This window comes from Lissotriton helveticus, chromosome 8 (assembly GCF_964261635.1).
Source record: "Lissotriton helveticus chromosome 8, aLisHel1.1, whole genome shotgun sequence".
Lineage (NCBI taxonomy): Eukaryota > Metazoa > Chordata > Amphibia > Caudata > Salamandridae > Lissotriton > Lissotriton helveticus.
In genome coordinates, this window is record NC_136069.1 from 533,966,545 (window position 1) to 533,986,454 (window position 19,910).

Here is a 19,910-nt window from a genome sequence, read left to right on the forward strand (position 1 = left end):
TGTAGTAGTGAGTGTGTAGAGAGTGTGTAGTAGAGTGTGTAGTAGAGAGTAGTGACTGTAGTAGAGAGTGTGTAGTAGTGTGTAGTAGAGAGTAGTGACTGTAGTAGTGTGTGTAGTAGAGAGTGTGTAGTACAGTGTGTAGTAGAGAGTAGTCACTGTAGTAGAGAGTGTGTAGTAGAGTGTGTAGTAGAGTGTGTAGTAGAGAGTAGAGTGCGTAGCAGAGAGTAGTGACTGTAGTAGAGAGTGTGTAGCAGAATGTGTAGTAGAGAGTAGTGACTGTAGTAGGGAGTGTGTAGTAGAGAGTAGTGACTGTAGTAGAGAGTGTGTAGTAGAGAGTAGTGACTGTAGTAGAGAGTGTGTAGTAGAGAGTGTGCAGTGATTTGAGTTTTACATCAAATTAAAAACGGGAACGGAACAAACTCATCCTATACATTTTTGTGGTAGGTGCCCACGCATATAGGGTTAAATGATGCGTTAGATGCCACAGGTCCCACCAGCACGCTTCCTTTATGATAGGAGAATGCCCAACATCACGGAGATTTGCTCTCTGCTCTTCCCGGATATTTGTATTTTCAAATATATAATGTTATCCTGCTAAACGAAGACGATGCTCAAACTATAAAAGAAGAGGGTTTCACAGATATGTTAGTCCTTCCGGGCAAACGAAATGACCCAAAGAAAGATCAAGTGACAGTTTAGAGCTCCAAGTGAGTCTTAATAAAATCAGTGTCTGGAACGCATAGCATCAAAGACAAGCGGGGCATCAAACTGCAGTGTCATTCAATCAAAGCTTCAAGGCTTCTGAGCGCTAGCCGAGAATTATTTTTTGTGAAGCACTAATCACTGTGGAATGTGCCCCTGCTATCCCAGATGTGAGAAGTCAGTCTGATATAAAAAAAAGCAGTATTTGGAATGAATGTATTTGGCAGGGGGAAGGTGGGGCGGCGCAAGACCGTACTGACGAGTGAACAGGAGCCATTTTGTACCGAGTGATTCTGCCTGTGTGCATGTAGACAAACCAGGCAGCAGCATGAGCATGTGATTCGGTAAATAACGAGAGTTCGTCAAAATATGACGGCCTCTTTAAAAAAGGTGTCGTTCTTTAAAATGTGAAGGCTTGGTGTTAATGCTGCACGTTATCGCTCTGCACTGAGAAGGTTTTCTACAACTGGTAGCGCACATATTTCAAAGTGTTTTCATACACAAAAAAGAAAAAAAAAACACTTTGCTTTGTTGTAGCTGCTGCTTGCTACATGTTGGAATGTGTGTTCCAGCGGAGTTTCTTCAAGTTCCCGCCGGGCTGCCTGCGACGACCCGGAAGCGGTTGGGCAGCCGGCCAATAGCAGCGCGGCCCCAACCGGAAGTCCCGCCCCCATCGCGGCGCGAGAGAGAAGCCACTGTCCGAGGAGCCCCGAGGGCTCCTGATCGAGTCCCGGTCCCGAGATGGGGGACCGGGTGAAGAGCGGCCGGGCGCATGAAGAAGGCGGGGCTCTCATGAGGTGAGAGTGCCCCGCAAAGCGCAACCGCCGCCCGAGAGGCACGCTGAGCACCGCCAGAACAGGTGAGTGTGTTGCGGAGGAGGAGGGGTGAGTGGGGGTGGGGTGTGCGCGTGTGTCTGTTGTAGTGTGTCTGTGCGTGCGTGTGTCTGTCTGCGCGTGTGTCTGTTAAAGGGGGGGTGCGTGTGTGTGTATGCAGTGTGTGTATGTGCGCATGCGTGCGGGAGCCTTTCTGTGCATGGGAATAGCAGGCACGGCGACGCGACGTGCGCGCTCACGAGCTACAATCTCCAGGAGGACAAGCTCGTCACAGTCTGCTGTCCACATTCCCCGGAAAGTGGCGAAAGTGGCGACATAAGTAGTCTCCCTAGACAGCAAAAGCTTCGCTTTTGCTTTCGTCTAGGCGAGACCTAAAAAAGGGTGTAAACTACCAAAAGCCAACCTCCCAAAAAGGAATTGAATATCAACAAAACTAATCCAAAATCAAAGTTCCAGGTAATAGGAGCGCGAAGGCTCTGGGTTTAGTAACAGGGGCATCAGACACAGTTGAACAAGAGAACAGTTACTGCTACAGCTGATCTCAAAAACCAAAGTAACACACAGGGACTGTGTACCGGAAATGAAGGAGTACACATACTAGGGGACTATCTTGGGAATCATTGATCTTGTCCAAGATCAACTTAACTACTGGTTCCCACTATCATCTGCAATTTAAGGTTAGTTCGTTCCCTTTTCTATACTGCAATAACATTGGAACTACACAGATTAGAAAGATGGTGGAAATGGTGAAAAGGGGGAAACCCTTACGGTTTTCTAGGTTGGAAAAAAGGTGAAATGTGCACCAACAAAGTCAGAGAGTAATAACTGTGGGACATTGCAATGCAGAGTCCCCACACTCACAGTCCTGGAATGTCTAATACAGAGCCTCAGTTCCCTTGCAAAGTAAAGGTATTCAGTTCAGTTTTATCCAGCTGGCCTTCAAGGAGCTCCTGTACAGTCACATTCCAAGAGCGCATCTCACCTCAAGCTGGTTTCTGCTGGGCTTGACCCTTGTCCTCTTGGTTAGAAGGCAGCTCCTTCCCACACACTATGAAGTATAGATTGCGCTAGGAGCTGACAGCGACTGATCTTTCCTAAGAGCCGGCGCTTGGCCCTATCCTTGAGGAACACAAATAGGAGTCCTGTTCCTGGCTGAACTAGTGTAGAAAGCTCCATCTGTTTGCTGAGACTAATACAGCATTCCCCTCAAGGCACCACAAGGGGGCAGTGTTTATCTTCAACGGGTAGAGAAATGGTGGGAAACTAATGCCAATCAAGTTGAAGTGCTGTACGATATATTAGAACTCAAACCAACAAAAATAGAGGCCATAGTTGTGTGCTTTTTCAGAGGTTACGCATGGAAAGAGAAGGGCAAGAGGAAAGTGAGCACCTCGGGTCAATGAAATGCAGACTCCCATGGAGGCAGTTGAGTTGAAAGGCCATATGATAATCAGTAACGATAAAATATAAAATAAACGTGTTATTGACTGAAAACATATGTAGCGAAAAGTAAAACACCAAGTAGAGCTCCAGAATCCGCACTCTGTGGTGAACTGAAAAGTACAGCCAATGTCACCAGCACAGGCACGTGCCTTTATGTGGTCATGGTTCCAGTTCCAGGAGTTATGCTAGCAGATGGGCGCAGGCACCTGTTACGTGTGCTTCTAAGATTAAAATCTGCAATAAGACACAGCAGTTTGATACGAGTACAAATATGACGTGCGCCCGTGTCCGAAACAAAGTGACAACATCTAGGTACCTACACACTTTGTCAATTTGCCCCATGCCGTTTTTTTAATTTTATGTTTACACTTTATCAGTAATGATGGCCTCCACAGCTCCCACTTCAGATCCTCCACCTAGTAAACAAAATATGCATCTTTGAACCTCCAGTGACAATTCTGAATTAAGGAAACAATTTTCCAGGGCAAATTAAATCTACAAGGCACATTAACAGCTATGATTAGATTCTAACAAACATGGCTGTTTTGACATACCACGATGGTCCTTAAGATTTCATAGTATATGATTATCAATCTTGCAGGGTAAGCTGTTATAAACAACTACACAATACTCACCGAGAAGGTGACTGAAGTCAACATCCAACCTTTTCCGATATGAGAAGTCTGGATCAATTCCACTTCGATGCAACACGATTTGGGACACGCATTCTTCAATGATTTTGTAATACTGTGGCCTAAAGAAAGAAGAGCAATTACCATTTTTAGGCACACAGAAGGACAAATATTGATTTGTATGTCACATTGTTTAAATTACGTTCATGAAAACTGAAGACCGAAGTTATCTTTAGACCCACTCAAGGCAAGGAAAAGCCTCAGATATATCTTTCAATCACAGCAGTTCAGATACAGCCACCCCTCCCAGATTCTGCTTCCAGCCATAATATGAAAATAAGCAAATGCTAGGAGGGTTGATAAAAAAAGCACCAGACAGGGCAGAATTATTGTGAATGTTGATTCATTCAATAATTATCATGGTCGGGGTAGTTCCTCATTGGCCAGGTGGTCACAAGGGGTAGAACCCTGTAGTTGTTACTGTGGCAGGGAGACCTGAATATCAGATCTTGATGCCCTCACACACCTGTAGGGTGTCATGCTTCATCATTGGGCGCTCCTCGTCTCAACTCACTTTACTTGCAATCTTATCATGGATTCTTGTGCCGCCCTCCTCTGGTCAGGAGATGAAAGGGCGGAGACAGAACTGAGATGTCTTGCTACATCCACAAGGGCAATAATAGATTCAGGGTGGGCCAGCAGAATTTCAGAAAGGCACTAGGCTTATTTCCAACCTACAGGAAATGGTCCACACTCAGCTCCATGTTCAGGAAGGTACCAGCACAATATCCATGCAGGTCTTGACAAGTTGAAATGTCTCTGAAGTGCTGGAGGGAGGGCTCCAGCTTTTGTCACTCCTTGGCATCAGGAGACAGCCCATTAGCAAGCACAAGCAGAGCATCTCTACAAGTAGTAACACCAACAGCCCATGTTAGGCCTGGTGCTCCAGCTTCGGGAAAGGGAGCAGATGCGGGCTTGACCTGCCCCTAGTAAATATTGCAGACACTAGTAGTTGTGTCATGACACAAAGCATAATATCAAGAGACCGGTCTGGGGAATGAGTGGGAACCATAAGTCACTGGACGTAATCTCTGTGGGGTAGGAGTGGTCGGGGAGAAGTGGCATGGTTTTATGCTGCTTAGGGTGCGGAGTGACGTTCCTCCGCCATACCAGAGGATCCGCCGCTTGTAGATTGCAGTGACATAGAGTAATGTGGTGCAGTGGCACAGGGTGCGTTAGCGCAGTGTAGAGTGGCGTAGAGTTCAGTGGTGGAGTAAAGTAAGCAGTGTTGTAGAGTAAAGTAAAGCTCTGTGGCAAAGAGTGCTCAGGCAAGGAGTGCAGTGGCAAAGGGGCAAGGAGTGCAGTGGCAAAGGGGCAAAGAGTGCAGGGGCAAAGAGTGCAGGGGCAAAGAGTGCAGGGGCATGCAGTGGTGTAGAGTGGCGTAGAGAGTAGAGGCATTGGGTGCAGAGTAGAACAGACTGGCATGGACTACAAGGCAAAGTACAATGGCGTAGAGTGCAGTGGCACAGAGTGTGGTAGAGTGCAGTGGCTACAGTGTGGTAGAGTATAGTGCTGTAGAGTGCAGTGGTGTAGAGTAGATTGGCAGAGTGCAGTGGTGTAGAGAGCAAGGGCATAGAGAGCAGGGATGTGGTGTAGAACAGAGTGACGTAAGCAGCAGTGACCGAGTGTAGTGGCGTAGAGTCTTGTAGAGTATAGTGACGTACAGTGCGGTGATACAGAGTAGATTAGCGTAGAGTTCAGTGGGGCACAGTAGAGTGGTATATAGAGCTCTGGGAGACTACAGTGGTGCAGAGTGACAGAGTGACAAGATGTAGAGTGCTGTTGCTTAGATTACAGCAGCGTAGATAGGTGTAGAGTGCGTTGGGGTAGAGTGCATTGGTTTTGAGTAAAGTGGTGTAGAGTGCATTGGCATAGAGTGCAGTGGAGTAGGAGAAAGAAAAGAAAACACCAAGCTCCCTGGGAAGATGGAGCCTGACATTTTACCTTTATTTTTGAATGCACAATAAATGTGACAAGATAAGAACAAGATTTAAATGTCAGTTTACAGAAAGGGAGCACTCAGAAGGATACTGCAAAAAAGGTTTGGGCAACGGAAGGGACAAACTCAAGCTGGACAACTAACAAATAAAGCCAGCAAATAGAAAGCAAAAAATAAAATGTGTTACTAACCATAAAGCCAATATTAAGCAACAAGCAGAATACATTCCCTGGGAAGCTTTCCGAATGGCCCCAGGATGCCGTAGGCAAACCAGACAGGTGCACGCTTCGACCTAAAAATGCATGGGCATTTCTGGGGGTAATGGGGTTGGGGGGGAAACTGGAACAAGTACTTTGAGCCTTCGTCCTGTCAACTGTACATTAATAATGTCCACTTAAGTAAACCCCTTAGACAAAAAAAATAATGTTTTAAAAGCAGCTTGTTCCAGAGACATTGGGAACATTCAGGCTGACATGCAACTTATAACCCTAGGAGGAAATTTTGAAAGAAAAGAGAAAATCCTCTGAAACCGGTAAGCCAGAACAGAAGTGCCCAGCTGTTCAGTAAAAAAGGTATTAGAAACACCTAGGGCACCCTTGTGGCTAAATGTCTTCACCACACTGCCTTCTCCTTCAGGTCTTTATCAAAAGTGTTTAGCCCAAAATGAAGGTACAAGCAGAAGGCAAAGTTTGCAAATTCAGGAGACGGGCTAAACACGTTTTATTTTTAAAGATTCCAAACTCCAGCCATTAACATTAGGTTGGGCTTTGTTCCCATGTTCTGCCCTCCACACCTTTTGAAGGCTCTTGAGAAGAATATTGCTATCCATTTCCAAACAGACCCTCTGCAAATCAATGTATTTCTTTGTAGGACAGGCATGTTAGATACACCGTGAATAAACAGGCTAACACGAAAATGCAGAGTTGTGTCAGTTACTCAAGAAAAAATTCGGTTCTGCATATAGCCTGGCCAGGTGGCTCGTGCACATGTTTAAAAATGATCGACCTGGTAGCAGTAAATCACTTGCAATGATAATCAGAAACATAAAAACCCTGCAGAGAAAAGCACTGCGTTAAAGACGTTTGACTTCATAACAAACACTTGTGCGCAACAGCCTCATAAAGCAGTCATTTCACGCAGCTGGATTAAAAACCAACTCCGTAGCTCAACATTTCTGCTGCTGCTGACGAGGCACCCAAGCGGTCAGCATTTGCGCTCCAACAGTTTATGGTTCCCAATGGAAACATTAATGTTTCTCTCTACAAGCCAATGACATTGTTCAGCATATAAACAAGCAATAGTTCAGAAAGACGTATTTTAAATTGTTGTACCAGCCTTCCCCAATTTAATTCTGAACATTTCAATAGGAATGCAACCTCTTCTATCAATGTGGGTTACGGGTAAACAGAACAAATAATAAACGTCTGTGGACTTTCTCCAGCTGAATGAATGTGTACTGCGGGGATTTGAAGGAAACTTATAAAGCAAGGACCGTGCCGTGAATATACAGCACCCAAGTGAATTTTTTTAGAGGCCATTTTGTGGTACGTAGGATTTTTAGTCACTAACCCTCTTAAGTCTCTAGATAGTTGCATTGTTTTTCAAATGGACGAGTGCAATGAAGGCAATTGTATCCACATACTTAGCAAGTATCTTGTTAAATTCGCATTTCTCTTCCGCTTAACGCATATTTCACTCTACTCCAGGCTGAGAGACTGCAACAAACACATGAACTATTAGACTTAGCTGTGACTAAAACATGTCACTTTCCAAATCCTTTCCAAATGTAAAGGCAGCTCCTCCACTCAGTGGGACGCCTCAGTTAACAATACTTCATGATTCACACTTTCTTTGATCTCAGTCTAGGAGGGTCGAGGTCCATAAGTTTGACTTTGTATAGAAGAGAGTCACCCAACAGTATCAGGATTTTTTTTTAAACAAGATTTATTGTTCCTTATTGGTCACAGTTTCTAGAACAGGACTGTAATCTAAAACTAGGTAAGTTATGGGTCTGTCAGAAGTGGGTAACAGAAGAGAATGGTAGAATAGGCAGCACTTGCTCTGTCCTCGCTATGCCTGTTCCATCCTTTCCCAATCATACGCCCCGTGCCCATATCTACTCCTCATCCACCACCATTTGTCTTCCTGCCTGGATGTTGCAGATCATGACTTCTGGTCCGTAATTTGCAGGTTGTGGCCCAGTCTTACTTCAGTAGCAGTGCATCGCCTGGTCTTGGCAAGTCGGAAGATCCTGGGGCCTTATGTGCTTTATAGTCCTTGTAAGAAGTCAGGGTGGGCGAGATAGGGGCAACACCGACTGAGGGAGGGTGGGCGGGCGGGATAGGGGCATTACAGAACGAGGGAGGGAGGGTAGGCGGGATAGGGGCAACACGGAGCAAGCGAGGGTGGGAGGTAAGGGGCAACACGGAAAAGGGAGGTGGGCAGGAAAGGGCAACACGGACCAAGGGAGGGTGGGCGGGAAGGGGCGACACTGACCAAGGGAGGGTGGGCGGGATAGGGGCATTACGGATAAAGGGAGGGTGGGCAGGATAGGGGCATTACGGATAAAGGGAGGGTGGGCGGGATAGGGGCATTACGGATAAAGGGAGGGTGGGCGGGATAGGGGCATTACGGATAGAGGGAGAGTGGGCAGGATAGGGGCATTACGGATAGAGGGAGGGTGGGCGGGATAGGGGCATTACGGACCGAGGGAGGGAGGGTGGGCGGGATAGGGGCATGGCGGACCGAGGGAGGGAGGGTGGGCGGGATAGGGGCATTACGGACCGAGGAAGAGAGAGTGGGCGGGATAGGGGCAACACGGACCAAGGGAGGGTGGGCAGGAAGGGGCAAGACAGACCAAGGGGAGGGTTGGAGGGAAGAGGCAACACAGACAACATAGAGGTAGGACAGACAATGGGAGTATGGGAGAAAAGAGGGAGCACAGACAATGGGAGGGTCGGAAGGGAAGAGGGAATATGAACGTGAGGGTGGGAAGGGAGAGAAATCATGAAAAATGGGGGGGTGGGAGGGAAGAGGCGGGAAGATAGAGGCAACACAGACAACAGGAGGGAAGAGGCAACACAGACAACCGGAGGGTGTGAGGGGGGGGGGCAATACAGACTACTAGAGGGTGGCAGGGAAGGGGCAACAAAGACAACGTAGAGGTAATACAGACAATGGGAGGGTGGGAGACCAGAGGGAGCACCGACAATGGGAGAGTGGGAGGGAAAAGGCAACATGAACAATGGGAGGGAAGAGGCAACAAGGACAACAGGAGGGTGGGAGGGAAGGGGCAACACGGACAGCGGGAGGGTGGGAGGGAAGGGACAACACGGACAGCGGGAGGGTGGGAGGGAAGGGGCAACACAGACAGCAGGAAGGTAGGAGGGACGGGGCAACACGGACAGCAGGAAGGTGGGAGGGAAGGGGCAACACGGGCAGCAGGAAGGTGGGAGGGAAGGGGCAACACAGGCAGCGGGAGGGTGGGAGGGAAGGGGCAACACGGACAGCGGGAGGGTGGGAGGGAAGGGGCAACACGGACAGCTGGAGGGTGGGAGGGAAGGGGCAACACGGACAGCAGGAGGTTGGGAGGGAAGGGGCAACACGGACAGCGGGAGGGAAGGGGCAACACGGACAGCGGGAGGGAAGGGGCAACACGGACAGCAGGACAGTGGGAGGGTGGGAGGGAAGGGGCAACACGGACAGCGGGAGGAAAGGGGCAACATTGGCAGCGGAAAGGTGGGAGGGAAGGGGCAACACTGACAACGGAAGGGTGGGATGGAAGAGGCAACATGGGTAATAAGATGCCAAACAGGCAATAAGAGGCAACACAGATAATCAAAGGGTGGGTGTGGGAAGAAAGAAAGAACACTAAGCAACATGACGGAAAGAACAAAAAAAGAAAAAAAGACGCATCACTGCTGCAGACAAGACATCGCATAGCTGGTTGCCCGGCTCACAGACGACGTATTGCCTTCATCGTAAAGGGTTCGCCAATGACGCATCTCCGACTGCGCAAATTGAAAACGACAAATTGCCTGCATCCAAAGGGATCAACGCCAATGCATCACCTCCTCTGCTCCTCACATCGGGATGATGACATTCTCCATCCAAAGGTACGTTTCAGCAGAACAGGGTTGGTCCCTGTATCCGACCCTCATTCCATCGCAGTCGGCCTGAACTTTTGGATTTACCCCGACCAAGCGTGACCAAATGTCGATGGTTGGCGCTTCATGCCTTTAAGCACTACATTTGCAGATATGATTTAAAAATGTAGAACTCTGGTTCCAATTATTGGATTTTTTTCGTTTTGGTATAGTTAAATAAAGCCCTTTTTCTAACCTGGTGTGGATTATTTTTGTGTAGTGTCAGTAGTATTTCACTGTTTTAAGTGTTAAACAGATACTTTAAACATTTCCCGCTAAGTTAAGCCTGCTTGTGCAGTGCCAAGCTACCAAAGGGTGAACACAGGTTAATTTATGATGTGTAACTACCCTGATTAGGATTGTGGTCCCTACATGGACAGGCTGCATACCTCTTCCAACTTAAGACTCAATTTCCAACAGTGACAATAAAGCTAAAGAATAGTAACCATTAGACGGGTCCTAAACCTTGTTGCATAAAATACTCTTGCAAGCGCAAGAGCATGCAGGCAAGACATAAAGATGCTTTTCATTCTAAAGTTGCTTTACTTCAGAACTATACTTTCTGGCTATCAGCTTTTTTTAGCCAGGTTGGTTGGTGGTGCTTATCTGAGGCATCCTTTGGGAAATAATATTCCCCTGGTCTCTAAGGCTAAATATTTTTGATCTTTTAAAGATGGGGATGGGAATGTGCATATTCTAATGTGCTATTGTGTCACTGCTGGTTAATGAGTAGTTGTTTGGCTCCCAATCAGATCTGGTATATAGACTTAGAGGTGAATCATGGATGAGGTCAATCCATTTCGCAATATTTACAGCGGGAAACACCACAGTCATGCACCCCTTCTTCATAGAGGTAAAGTCTTTATACTGCTTCAGTAAGTTACAACACTTCAAGCTTTTACGGTCTCGCGCCTAGCGTTGCAGTGCGCAGCAAGACTTTATGTAAGGGCTTCTGAAAGCTGACCACATGCTCGTGCGTGTGGTTCTGTTATTGTTGCAGGCTATTGGGCATTGCTTGCTTCTTCCTAACAAAAACAGCACACAATTGGGTAAATGCGGGCGCAAGTCCCGCATTTGCCCCGCCCATGGCCTATCGGTGTCTGTAACCCGCATGGCAGACATCTGTTTTGCATTATCGTGCCCGATAATGCAAAACAGATGTCTCGCTGTGGCACGCGGGTGCACCACCTGCGTGCTTGTTCATCATAATATTTAGAATCCAGTCACAAGATACTCGCGCGATTGGGCAGCACGAGAGTGACAGCTGGAATAAATATGGCTCACTTTTCTCCAGGATCATGTTCCCTTTGCTTCAAAAAGAAAATTATAAATTCTAAGAGAACCATTTACAGGGAAACAGGGGTTTCTTCGGATCTTCGATGCCACAGTACACACTTCTTGCCTTTAGCTTTGAATTATAGAGCTTTGCCGCTATCATGTGGAAGTGAGCAATACCTGCTCACTCAGATTCCAGGCCTCTTCAGAAGCGGAGACGCCACGTAATTTGAAAATCGAAGCAGCGGGACTGACCCTTACTGTTACTAGCACAGCTGCAGTGCCGGACTGCACTGCCAAGCTGCCTGTGAGGCACCATCACTCCAACGGCGGTCCAGGTCCCGCGGGTCGACAGACTTGAGTGTCTGTTGCATTACGGTATGAATTACTAATACAGTTAACTAACGCTCTGTGCGAGCAGCAGCGTCTGGATGCTCTTCGAAATTTTTTCGGCATTAGCTGCAATAATGGCAACCACACCTCTCTTTTCTTATGTGCAGGTCGCAGAACTTGTTGTTGAAACTACACAAAACATATGATATTTTTTTTAAGCCGCGCAACACGCCACACTTCTTAAAAAGCTTGTGCCGCACTTTCTTATTTGAATATTTTTAGCCACGCATAATCTTATGTTTTAATTTCAACAGCACGGCACGCCGCGCTTCAACTTAAACAATAGCGGCCGTGCCTTTCATCTGCATAGCTTGACTAACTTAATCTAAGTGTCCTTTTTCAGTGCTTACAGCTGGGGACATGTCCTCCAACTGCAGCTGGGGTGATAAGCGTCCCTGCTATTTGAGACTTTGGCTTCCGTTTCAGCTTCCTGCTGCAGTGCTCACATTACCTACTTCAGTTGCCTGCATCTGACAGAAGCCCAAGCGTGTCACTCTTTCTCTATTTGTGGCTCAAAGAACTTGATGTTAAGACTGCACACCACATAATATTTTTTTTGCAGCGTGGCACACTCCGCTTTTTAAAAAGCAGCGAAGCACACCACGCTTTTTTTTTCCAGCTACGTATAATCCTATGTTTTAATTTCAGCAGCACGCTGTGCTTCAACAATAGTAGCTGCGCCTTTCTTCGGCTTGGCTCACCCAACTTAATCTAAATGTTGTTTTCCAGTGTTTACAACTAAGGATGTATCCTGTCATTTACAAAGCCAATAGCTCTAACTTTCACAAAAGCGAGACCTATTGCATTGTAAATGCTTGTTCTATATATTATCTGTATTTCAAAGTCTAAGATATGGTACATCCAGCCAGATCTAGCCGTGGGCAGACCTAAAACATGAGTTTGACCTCTACTAAGCTCAGTTTTATTTTTTAGGCACTTGCAGCTAAGACAAGCCATCTACCACTATTTGTATGGCATGCGTGGGATGCTCGATTTCAGCCCACTCACGGCAAAACTCTCAATAAGCTCATGATCTCTTAAACATACAGTTCCTTTGTCATTTTTGGGACTTAAAAGTCCACTGCATGGTGAGCTATGTGCACCCCTGCCCAGAGTGCCCTAGCTGAATGAATATCTGGACCACTGGTACTGATTTTTGGGTCATGGGGAAACATGGGTCATGCATGTGCGCCATAGTAATGCGGGCTTGTAAGACCAAGTGGGGCGCCCCAAGCGCTACCCTCATAGTGATGGAGGGCTATAGCGCTTGCCACGAGTTAAGTGCCACAAGCATGGTGGTGACTGAACAAGTTTTATTTTTTATAGGAGTTAGAAGTGTTAACCGGCCTGGTTACCTGTGTCATGGGAGTCCCGCCTACTGTCCCACTCATGCAAAGCTCCGCAGCTGTGTACTTAACTCGCTCTTGGCCTACATGATATCTATATGTAGTGCTGTGCAACGCATGGCGCTTGCATGTGCGTGCTGGCATGCATTGTGCCCCTTGTGGACAGTTCATGGCATGGAGGCCTGTGGGTTTCATTTTGGAAACCCACAGCCTAGAAAGGCTAATTGGAGGTGATGACTGCAACCCCCCAGACAGGAGTTGTGGACTGCGGACATTCCTCAGGTCTGGTGTGGGAACACACACTTCAGGGAAAAAAGGAGGGCTAACTCTGTGCACATGAACGGTTTCTTAGATTCAAGAAAGAATTACTGATCAGTGGGGTCTGGGCTACTTGTCAGGTGAGATAGTGGGTGTGATAAGTTCGGAATTGTAGGAAAAGGAATAACAATAGGCGGAAGGGCTTAGGCCTTTGAAACTCTGTGAGGCATATTTCAGTGGAGGCTGAAAGACAAGTGTGAACCCAGGTTACTCCCTTGGCCTGTGTGGTGGGTCAATCGAAACTGCAGACACTCCTGATGTGGGAGACTGTCCCTTTTACAACTAACAGGACAGAAGAGAAGGCACCTCAAAGTAGTGGACACCCACAACACGAATTTCAAAGGACCAAACATTAAATCACTTCCATGGCTGGATATGAACTATCAAGATGGTAGAACGAGTCTCACCAGTTGTTCAACAGTGCTATGCATCCGTGGGGGGAAAAAGGTCACCAAGACTTCAAGCTTCTGTAACCAGGACTAGGGGGCCAAAGCATGCTTGTCTCGCTGCTGGTTAAGGGACCATCACCCAGGGAGTCAAGACCCCTTTCGTTGAGCCAGAAGCACCAGACTTCTGCTTGTCTGCCAGCCAAGACCAGTGAACCCTGTAAGGAGGAGGAAAGTGCCTGGAGGGAGAGAGGTAGAGTGGGGGATCATGTCACATGCATCCCAGTGAGCAAAGTATGAAGCGCCCAGTCCAGTTGCGACCATTGCAAGTGTGAGAGCCATTAGCCTTGTGGAATTTGGCAACCCCTGTATGCCGGGTGGGGGGGAACCGTGAAGGTAGGGCATTCGCACTTGCTGTGTAAAATTGGTGAACCACATATGACAGAGGTCATTGCCCTGAAAGATTTTTTTCAATAGGACCCCAGATGGATAATCGGCCACGAGGGACGAGCCCTAGAACACCACTGCCATAGTAACATTTACCAACAACCAAGATAGCCATGAAGGAGAAGTCTGACACCGGTGTGGGTTGTCCGGAGACAGTGACGGCACAATGTGTCATTGGGAAAAGACAGCGAAAAGCTGTGGCCCCAAGCATTAAGGGGTCAGGGCCCACGAAGATAAACCCAAGTCCTCACGCACTCGCCAGCTGCCATTGGGTTTCGTAAGAAAGTTCTAGGCTGCCTGGTCGCTGGGAACCTACATGAACTAAGCATGTAGTCGGACTTTGTCACGTTGGCCACATCTGAAAGTCGCCTCTATTATCGAATGGGGAAAAATCTGCCCCACTACAAAGGAAAGAGGGACTCTGGGATACCACCCAGGATGACCATAATATTTAGTGTGTGGTTTTTATGTACTGTATTTATAGTAAATACTATTTTTATTTTTAAAAAACTATTTGAATAGACAGTCTTTATTGACGTCACTGTGATTATTTTGAGCCTAGTGCCTGTGTATTCTCCTTCTCGGCGGAGGTTGAGCCAGAGGTTCTTTAGTAGGCGAAAGGCACACTGTGGACAGAACAGAGGCGCAATCTCATGGAAGCAGGATATGCAAGGCTAGATCTGCAGAATATGGCACTGTGAGATGCCAAGAAGTAGGTAAGGTTGCATACACAGCAGTCCAGCCCAATGGTAGACAACAAGGGGCAAAGCAATGGGACACTGCATCATAAGTGTATCCTTATCGAGGGAGGTTACCTAAAAAACAGATATTAGCACAGTGTAACCACTCCTTCAAGCCAAAAAACCGGGGGTCAGAGTACCGGGGGAGCTTATAGGGGATGGGGCTGAGAGTATAAGTAGGGGTGGCAGCAAGCACAGAGGCGCCAGAACCTCAACGCAACACCTAGTGATTGATACAGTGACCAAAAGGAAAAGGAGAACAATTTGCAAAGTGCAAAAACATAACTGGAATAAGGAAGTGAATATGTAAATAGCAAGCTTTGTCCCACTGTATACCTTCAACAGTTATGGAAGGAACGAGTCTCATCTCTTTGGACAATACCACCATCTAGCCAAATGACTCTTTATTCACTCCATCCCACAGACATACAGTTCCTGCATTATGTAATCCTTCACACGAATGCACTGAACAACCCAGCACTTTAACTACCGTCTGCCTACTATGTTCTAGGGTTCAATTTACTAGCTATAACCTATGTATATATTCATACTTCACTGCTTATCAATTGAAAATGTATTACTTAAATACATTATATTCTACACCTCTGCATCCCGTGGGATACATTCCCCTTTTTTATACGTTAAGCACTCTGCTGTCTTCGGGAATAGATATCCTCCATAAAATAAAAACACTGCGTATGAGGCATCCAGTTGGAATGTCTCATCTGAGAGTTTACCTTACAAGCCCACCACAAGGCTGTTAAGTTATATGCATGACGAAACGTTGTCTGATATGCTACCCTACTAAAAGCATGAATAATTGTTGAGTTGTTCACACTTACAGTGCTGGAAAACCCGGTTTGGCAGAGTTCGGGCTGTACAAAACAATACATAAATAAACATATTTGCGCTTTTGTAAGCAAGCCATCCGTATCTACTGGAACCCTATGTTCCATTACTTACATGTGGTTTCATTTTGTTTTGAAAGAGCAAAAGAAATACATAACAATTCTTGCAAAACACCAAAGGCATCAGAATTTTTGTTTTAAAAAGCATATACAATTACAAATCTTACCTCACAAAATAATCATTCCTGATCAACATCAGGTGCTGGAGTATTGAAAGAAAATATCCTTCGGCACCTGTGTCTTTTACCATGTTCCACACCATGTTAAAGACGTCGCTGGCCTCAGTGAGTTCGTTAAGGAGCAACACACAAAGGCTTCAATACACCACTTTACAATGAAAAAGAAACGACATTACATATCATACTCACTTAACATGGTTGCTTGGGAATTAGCTGAAAAAAGACTTTATACACTAAAATGTTCCAACAAATTAAAAACCTGGGGCCCGGCCTTCAGTGGTCTACATGGGAAAGGTGCCTGGAGAGCCCTCCTCTCCCACGCCCACGATGGCTTCAGGTAAAGAACCATTAGAGTGGAACAGACCAACAGCAAAGATCCAGCAATGGCATGTACTGTTGAAGTTTTTTACAATAATCAAGTTCTTGGAGTCATCTTGCCAATGTACACAAAAAAAAGCGTGTAGCTTTCGAGGAAATGGCGATGTGAGTCTTACATTTCAACACAAGGGCCAAAACTAGAAATCGCCTGCTTTCCATTGAGAAAATTCAACCTATGTTGTATTTAAGGGTGCTACCCCGAGACCAGTCGCAGGATGCTTGTTTCCGGTCCAGGGAAGACCTCGTTCGGGTTGGACTGTTCCCATGAGGCACAGGGTCAAGACTGATTGGCATTTGGCTGGATCTAAACTGGGGTTGCGAAGTGAGCTGATTGAGAGATCTTCTAAGTGTATCATTCCCTCCAGCTACATTACTTTCATCAATTGTCGATGATATTTGGCCATTGAAATTTGTGCCATGTGCCACATCTTGATCTATATAAGAAAATTTATGGCTGAATGGTTATCTGTCAGATTAGGACGTAAATATGAACATGAAAATGATTTATAAATATTTTGCAACTCCATTATTTGTTTATTAGGTGCAATTCATGAATGTTTAAGGTTACTGCAGCTGTGGATGTGTGTACTGGTCTGTTTTACAGCTGTATTATATATATTTATGTATATGTCATGTGAGTGTATATTCTTGAATATAGATAAAAACAAATTGTAGCATTTCTAACCGTCACGAGCTCTGTTAATTATGAAATATTGTATTTGTTAGTAAAGAGACTGGTTGCCTGCGGATTTACATTAAATTGCTAAACAGAGACACACAGACTCCACACACGCCTGTAGGGGGTTATGAGAAGTTTCCATCCAAGCATAAGACTAGGTCAAGTGACTGAAAGGAGAAACTATTGGCAGGAGGTGATGAACAGTCACAACCCCTATACTGACCTCTCACTTACTTCCCTTAGTAATATGATGCAAAACTAATATAGCACTTAAGACCCCTATGTGGGGTACTGAAGTGCTTGACTGCAAAGGCAGCATGCTACGCTGTGTAGGGTGTACAGTTGGATGGGTGTTGTCTCTGTGTTTGCTCTCATGTGGGAAGTGTTTCCATTTCGTGCGCGCTGAGCAGTGAGGTTTCCATATTGTTGGACACAGTCTATAGCAGTGTGGTGGATGAAGCTGTGTGAGAGACAGAAGCACAGTCTATGGTTTGCACTAAGCGTGTTGAGCAGCTCTGCAGGCCCCAGCACGGCCTTTAAAATGTTTGTAACAATCATACACCACTTAGCTGGTTACATCCCTGGCTTGTACAATCGGAGATATTTTTTTTTCAGAAGTTTATGGTCCTGAGCAGGGATGACTGGAGAGAGAAATGGTGTGGAGATGCACAATTGTGTGTGAGCAACATCCAGCACAGGCAACACAGATTAAACATTCCAGCTAAGGCAACACAGAGCAAACATTCCAACACAGGCAACACAGAGCCTACACTCCAGCACATGCGACACAGAGCATACATTCCAGCTCAGCCAATACAGAGCAAACATTTCAGCACAGGCAACACATAGCATACATTCCAACACAGGCAACACAGAGCATACATTCCAGCAAAGGCAACACAGAGCATCCATTCCAGCACCAGCAACACAGAGCATACATTCGAGCACAGGCAACAGAGCATACGTTCGAGCTCAGGCAACAAAGCATCCATTCCAGCACAGGCAACACAGAGCATCCATTCGAGCACAGGCAACAGAGCATTCCAGCACAGGCAACAAGGAGCATACATTCCAGCACGGGTAACACAGAACATCCATTACAGCTCAGGCAACATAAAGCATCCATTCCAGCACAGGCAACACAGAGCATCCATTCCAGCACAGGCAACACATTGCAAACATTCCAGCACAGGCAACAGAGCATACATTCCAACACAGAGCATACATTCTAAAACAGACAACACAGAGCATACATTCCAGCACAGGCAACACAGAGCATACATTCCACTACAGACAACACAGAGCATACATTCCAGCACAGGCAACAGAGCATACATTCCATAACACAGAGCATACATTCCAAAACAGACAACACAGAGCATACATTGCAGCACAGGTAACACAGAGCATACATTGCAGCACAGATAACACAGAGCATACATTGCAGCACAGGTAACACAGAGCATACATTCCAGCACAGAGCATACATTGCAGCACAGATAACACAGAGCATACATTCCAGCACAGGCAACACAGAGCATACATTCCAGCACAGGCAACAGAGTATACATTCAAGCAGAGTCTGTGCACGCAACCTGAAGAAAGAGGAAACACGCTAGATGCGGCATCTCTCGGGCCATGAAAGGATATTCCACTTCAGACCGGATGTCTTCAAAGCGATGCGCGAACTCCATCATGTCCTCCTCCTTGTGCTCCTCGAAGACGCGAAGCTGGATGTCCAGCGCATCGTTCTTAATCAGCTTCAGTTGCTGCGGCACAAAGTCACACATTACTGCCAGAGTCTCAATGACACATTTCAATTAATAGTTCAAAAACAAAAAGGCGCGCGGCACACCAGTGGGCCTGCTTCTAGTTCAATTATCCCCTGGCACGAAAGTAATTTGGGCTCGTGCATCAAACTGTGCTTTAAGGACCGCGGGCTCGCGGCATCTTAAAATGACGGTTCCAAATTAATACACGGTCCCTATCGATAGCAATAGATGGAGAGACAAGGGTAACCACTTCCGAATGCGAAATGATGACCCCCCCCCCCCCCCCCCGAATGTTCAGATGGCCCCAGTCAGATTTTCATTCTCCCCGGACTAAATGGGGTCTCGTCAAGAGTGGAGGGTCTCCTTAAGAGCCGAGGGTCTGCGTTGTGTCCTTGATGCCAATGGGTAGAAACAGGATCTATATTTTTCTGTCTACCGGTTGAGGGCTCTTGCAAATGAAAAATGGGTGGAATTTTCAAAACTTTAAACTTTAATGGTAGAGTGTGTCCATGCAAATGGGTATCCCCAGACTATACCAGAATGCACAGGGGGTTGTGAATTAAAGCAATGCAAGTCTTAGACGCTTGTGTATGCCCCCATGAACTTCCACATTTTTAGTAAAAAGGCGCAGGTTGTCGGGTGCTATTTTTACTATTAATAAACTATGAAATGACTCTCACCCATTTAGTAAATTGGCTCCTAGGTGTGATTTGCAGAGAATAATTGTGTCAAAAAAGCTCAACATAAGCCCAGCAACGACATGGAGCCATGCCCAATCAAAGACAGTAACCAACTGAAGGTAGATCCACCAAGGATCCAGGTTCACTGACGGCAGCACAGATCAAAAGGAACCACCCAGTTGGGAATATGGGGCTTGCTACACACTACTGTCCTGGCTGCCCATTCTACAGGGAGGGTACAACCATGGGCGGCAGGACATTGAGCATGTGCAGACCTCTGGACCCACATGCTTTAGAGAACTGTATGCAGCCCGCATACAGATTGTCAATCATTGAGCGTTCATATATTCTTTTGGAAGGGTAAACTGTTGCTCGTTTAACGTCGACAACAATTTCGCCTTTTTGTTTCTAAAAGATTCATTTTCAGATGGGGCACGCTCTGCTAAAGACAGGCTCTTGTCAGGTTACTATCTGCTGGCTTTGCGATATGGCTCTAATAGTGCGTTTAGGGCTTTCAGGGCAACCCCACTGCCAAGAAGAAAACAAAATGCAATCTGAGGAACGCAAATGGAATATAACTTTCATTCTGTTCTCTTCTAATGTGGAGACTTTCAAAATAACACTATAAGGGCATGCCATCCTTCCCCAGGTGTCT

The 19,910-nt window shown here is 46.4% G+C and overlaps 1 protein-coding gene across 1 annotated transcript in view; it reads right to left on the reverse strand.

Annotated features, from left to right (window-relative positions):
* The window catches only part of DIAPH3 (diaphanous related formin 3), a 2,176,287-nt gene that overhangs the window by 1,355,388 nt on the left and 800,989 nt on the right, over positions 1 to 19,910 (reverse strand). The window contains exons 11-13 of the mRNA XM_078657410.1: positions 18,454 to 18,572; positions 15,735 to 15,851; positions 3,614 to 3,732 (exon numbers count right to left, since the gene is read on the reverse strand). Coding sequence (XP_078513536.1) covers positions 3,614 to 3,732; positions 15,735 to 15,851; positions 18,454 to 18,572 — 355 coding nt within the window. The remainder of the gene's footprint in view (positions 1 to 3,613; positions 3,733 to 15,734; positions 15,852 to 18,453; positions 18,573 to 19,910) is intronic.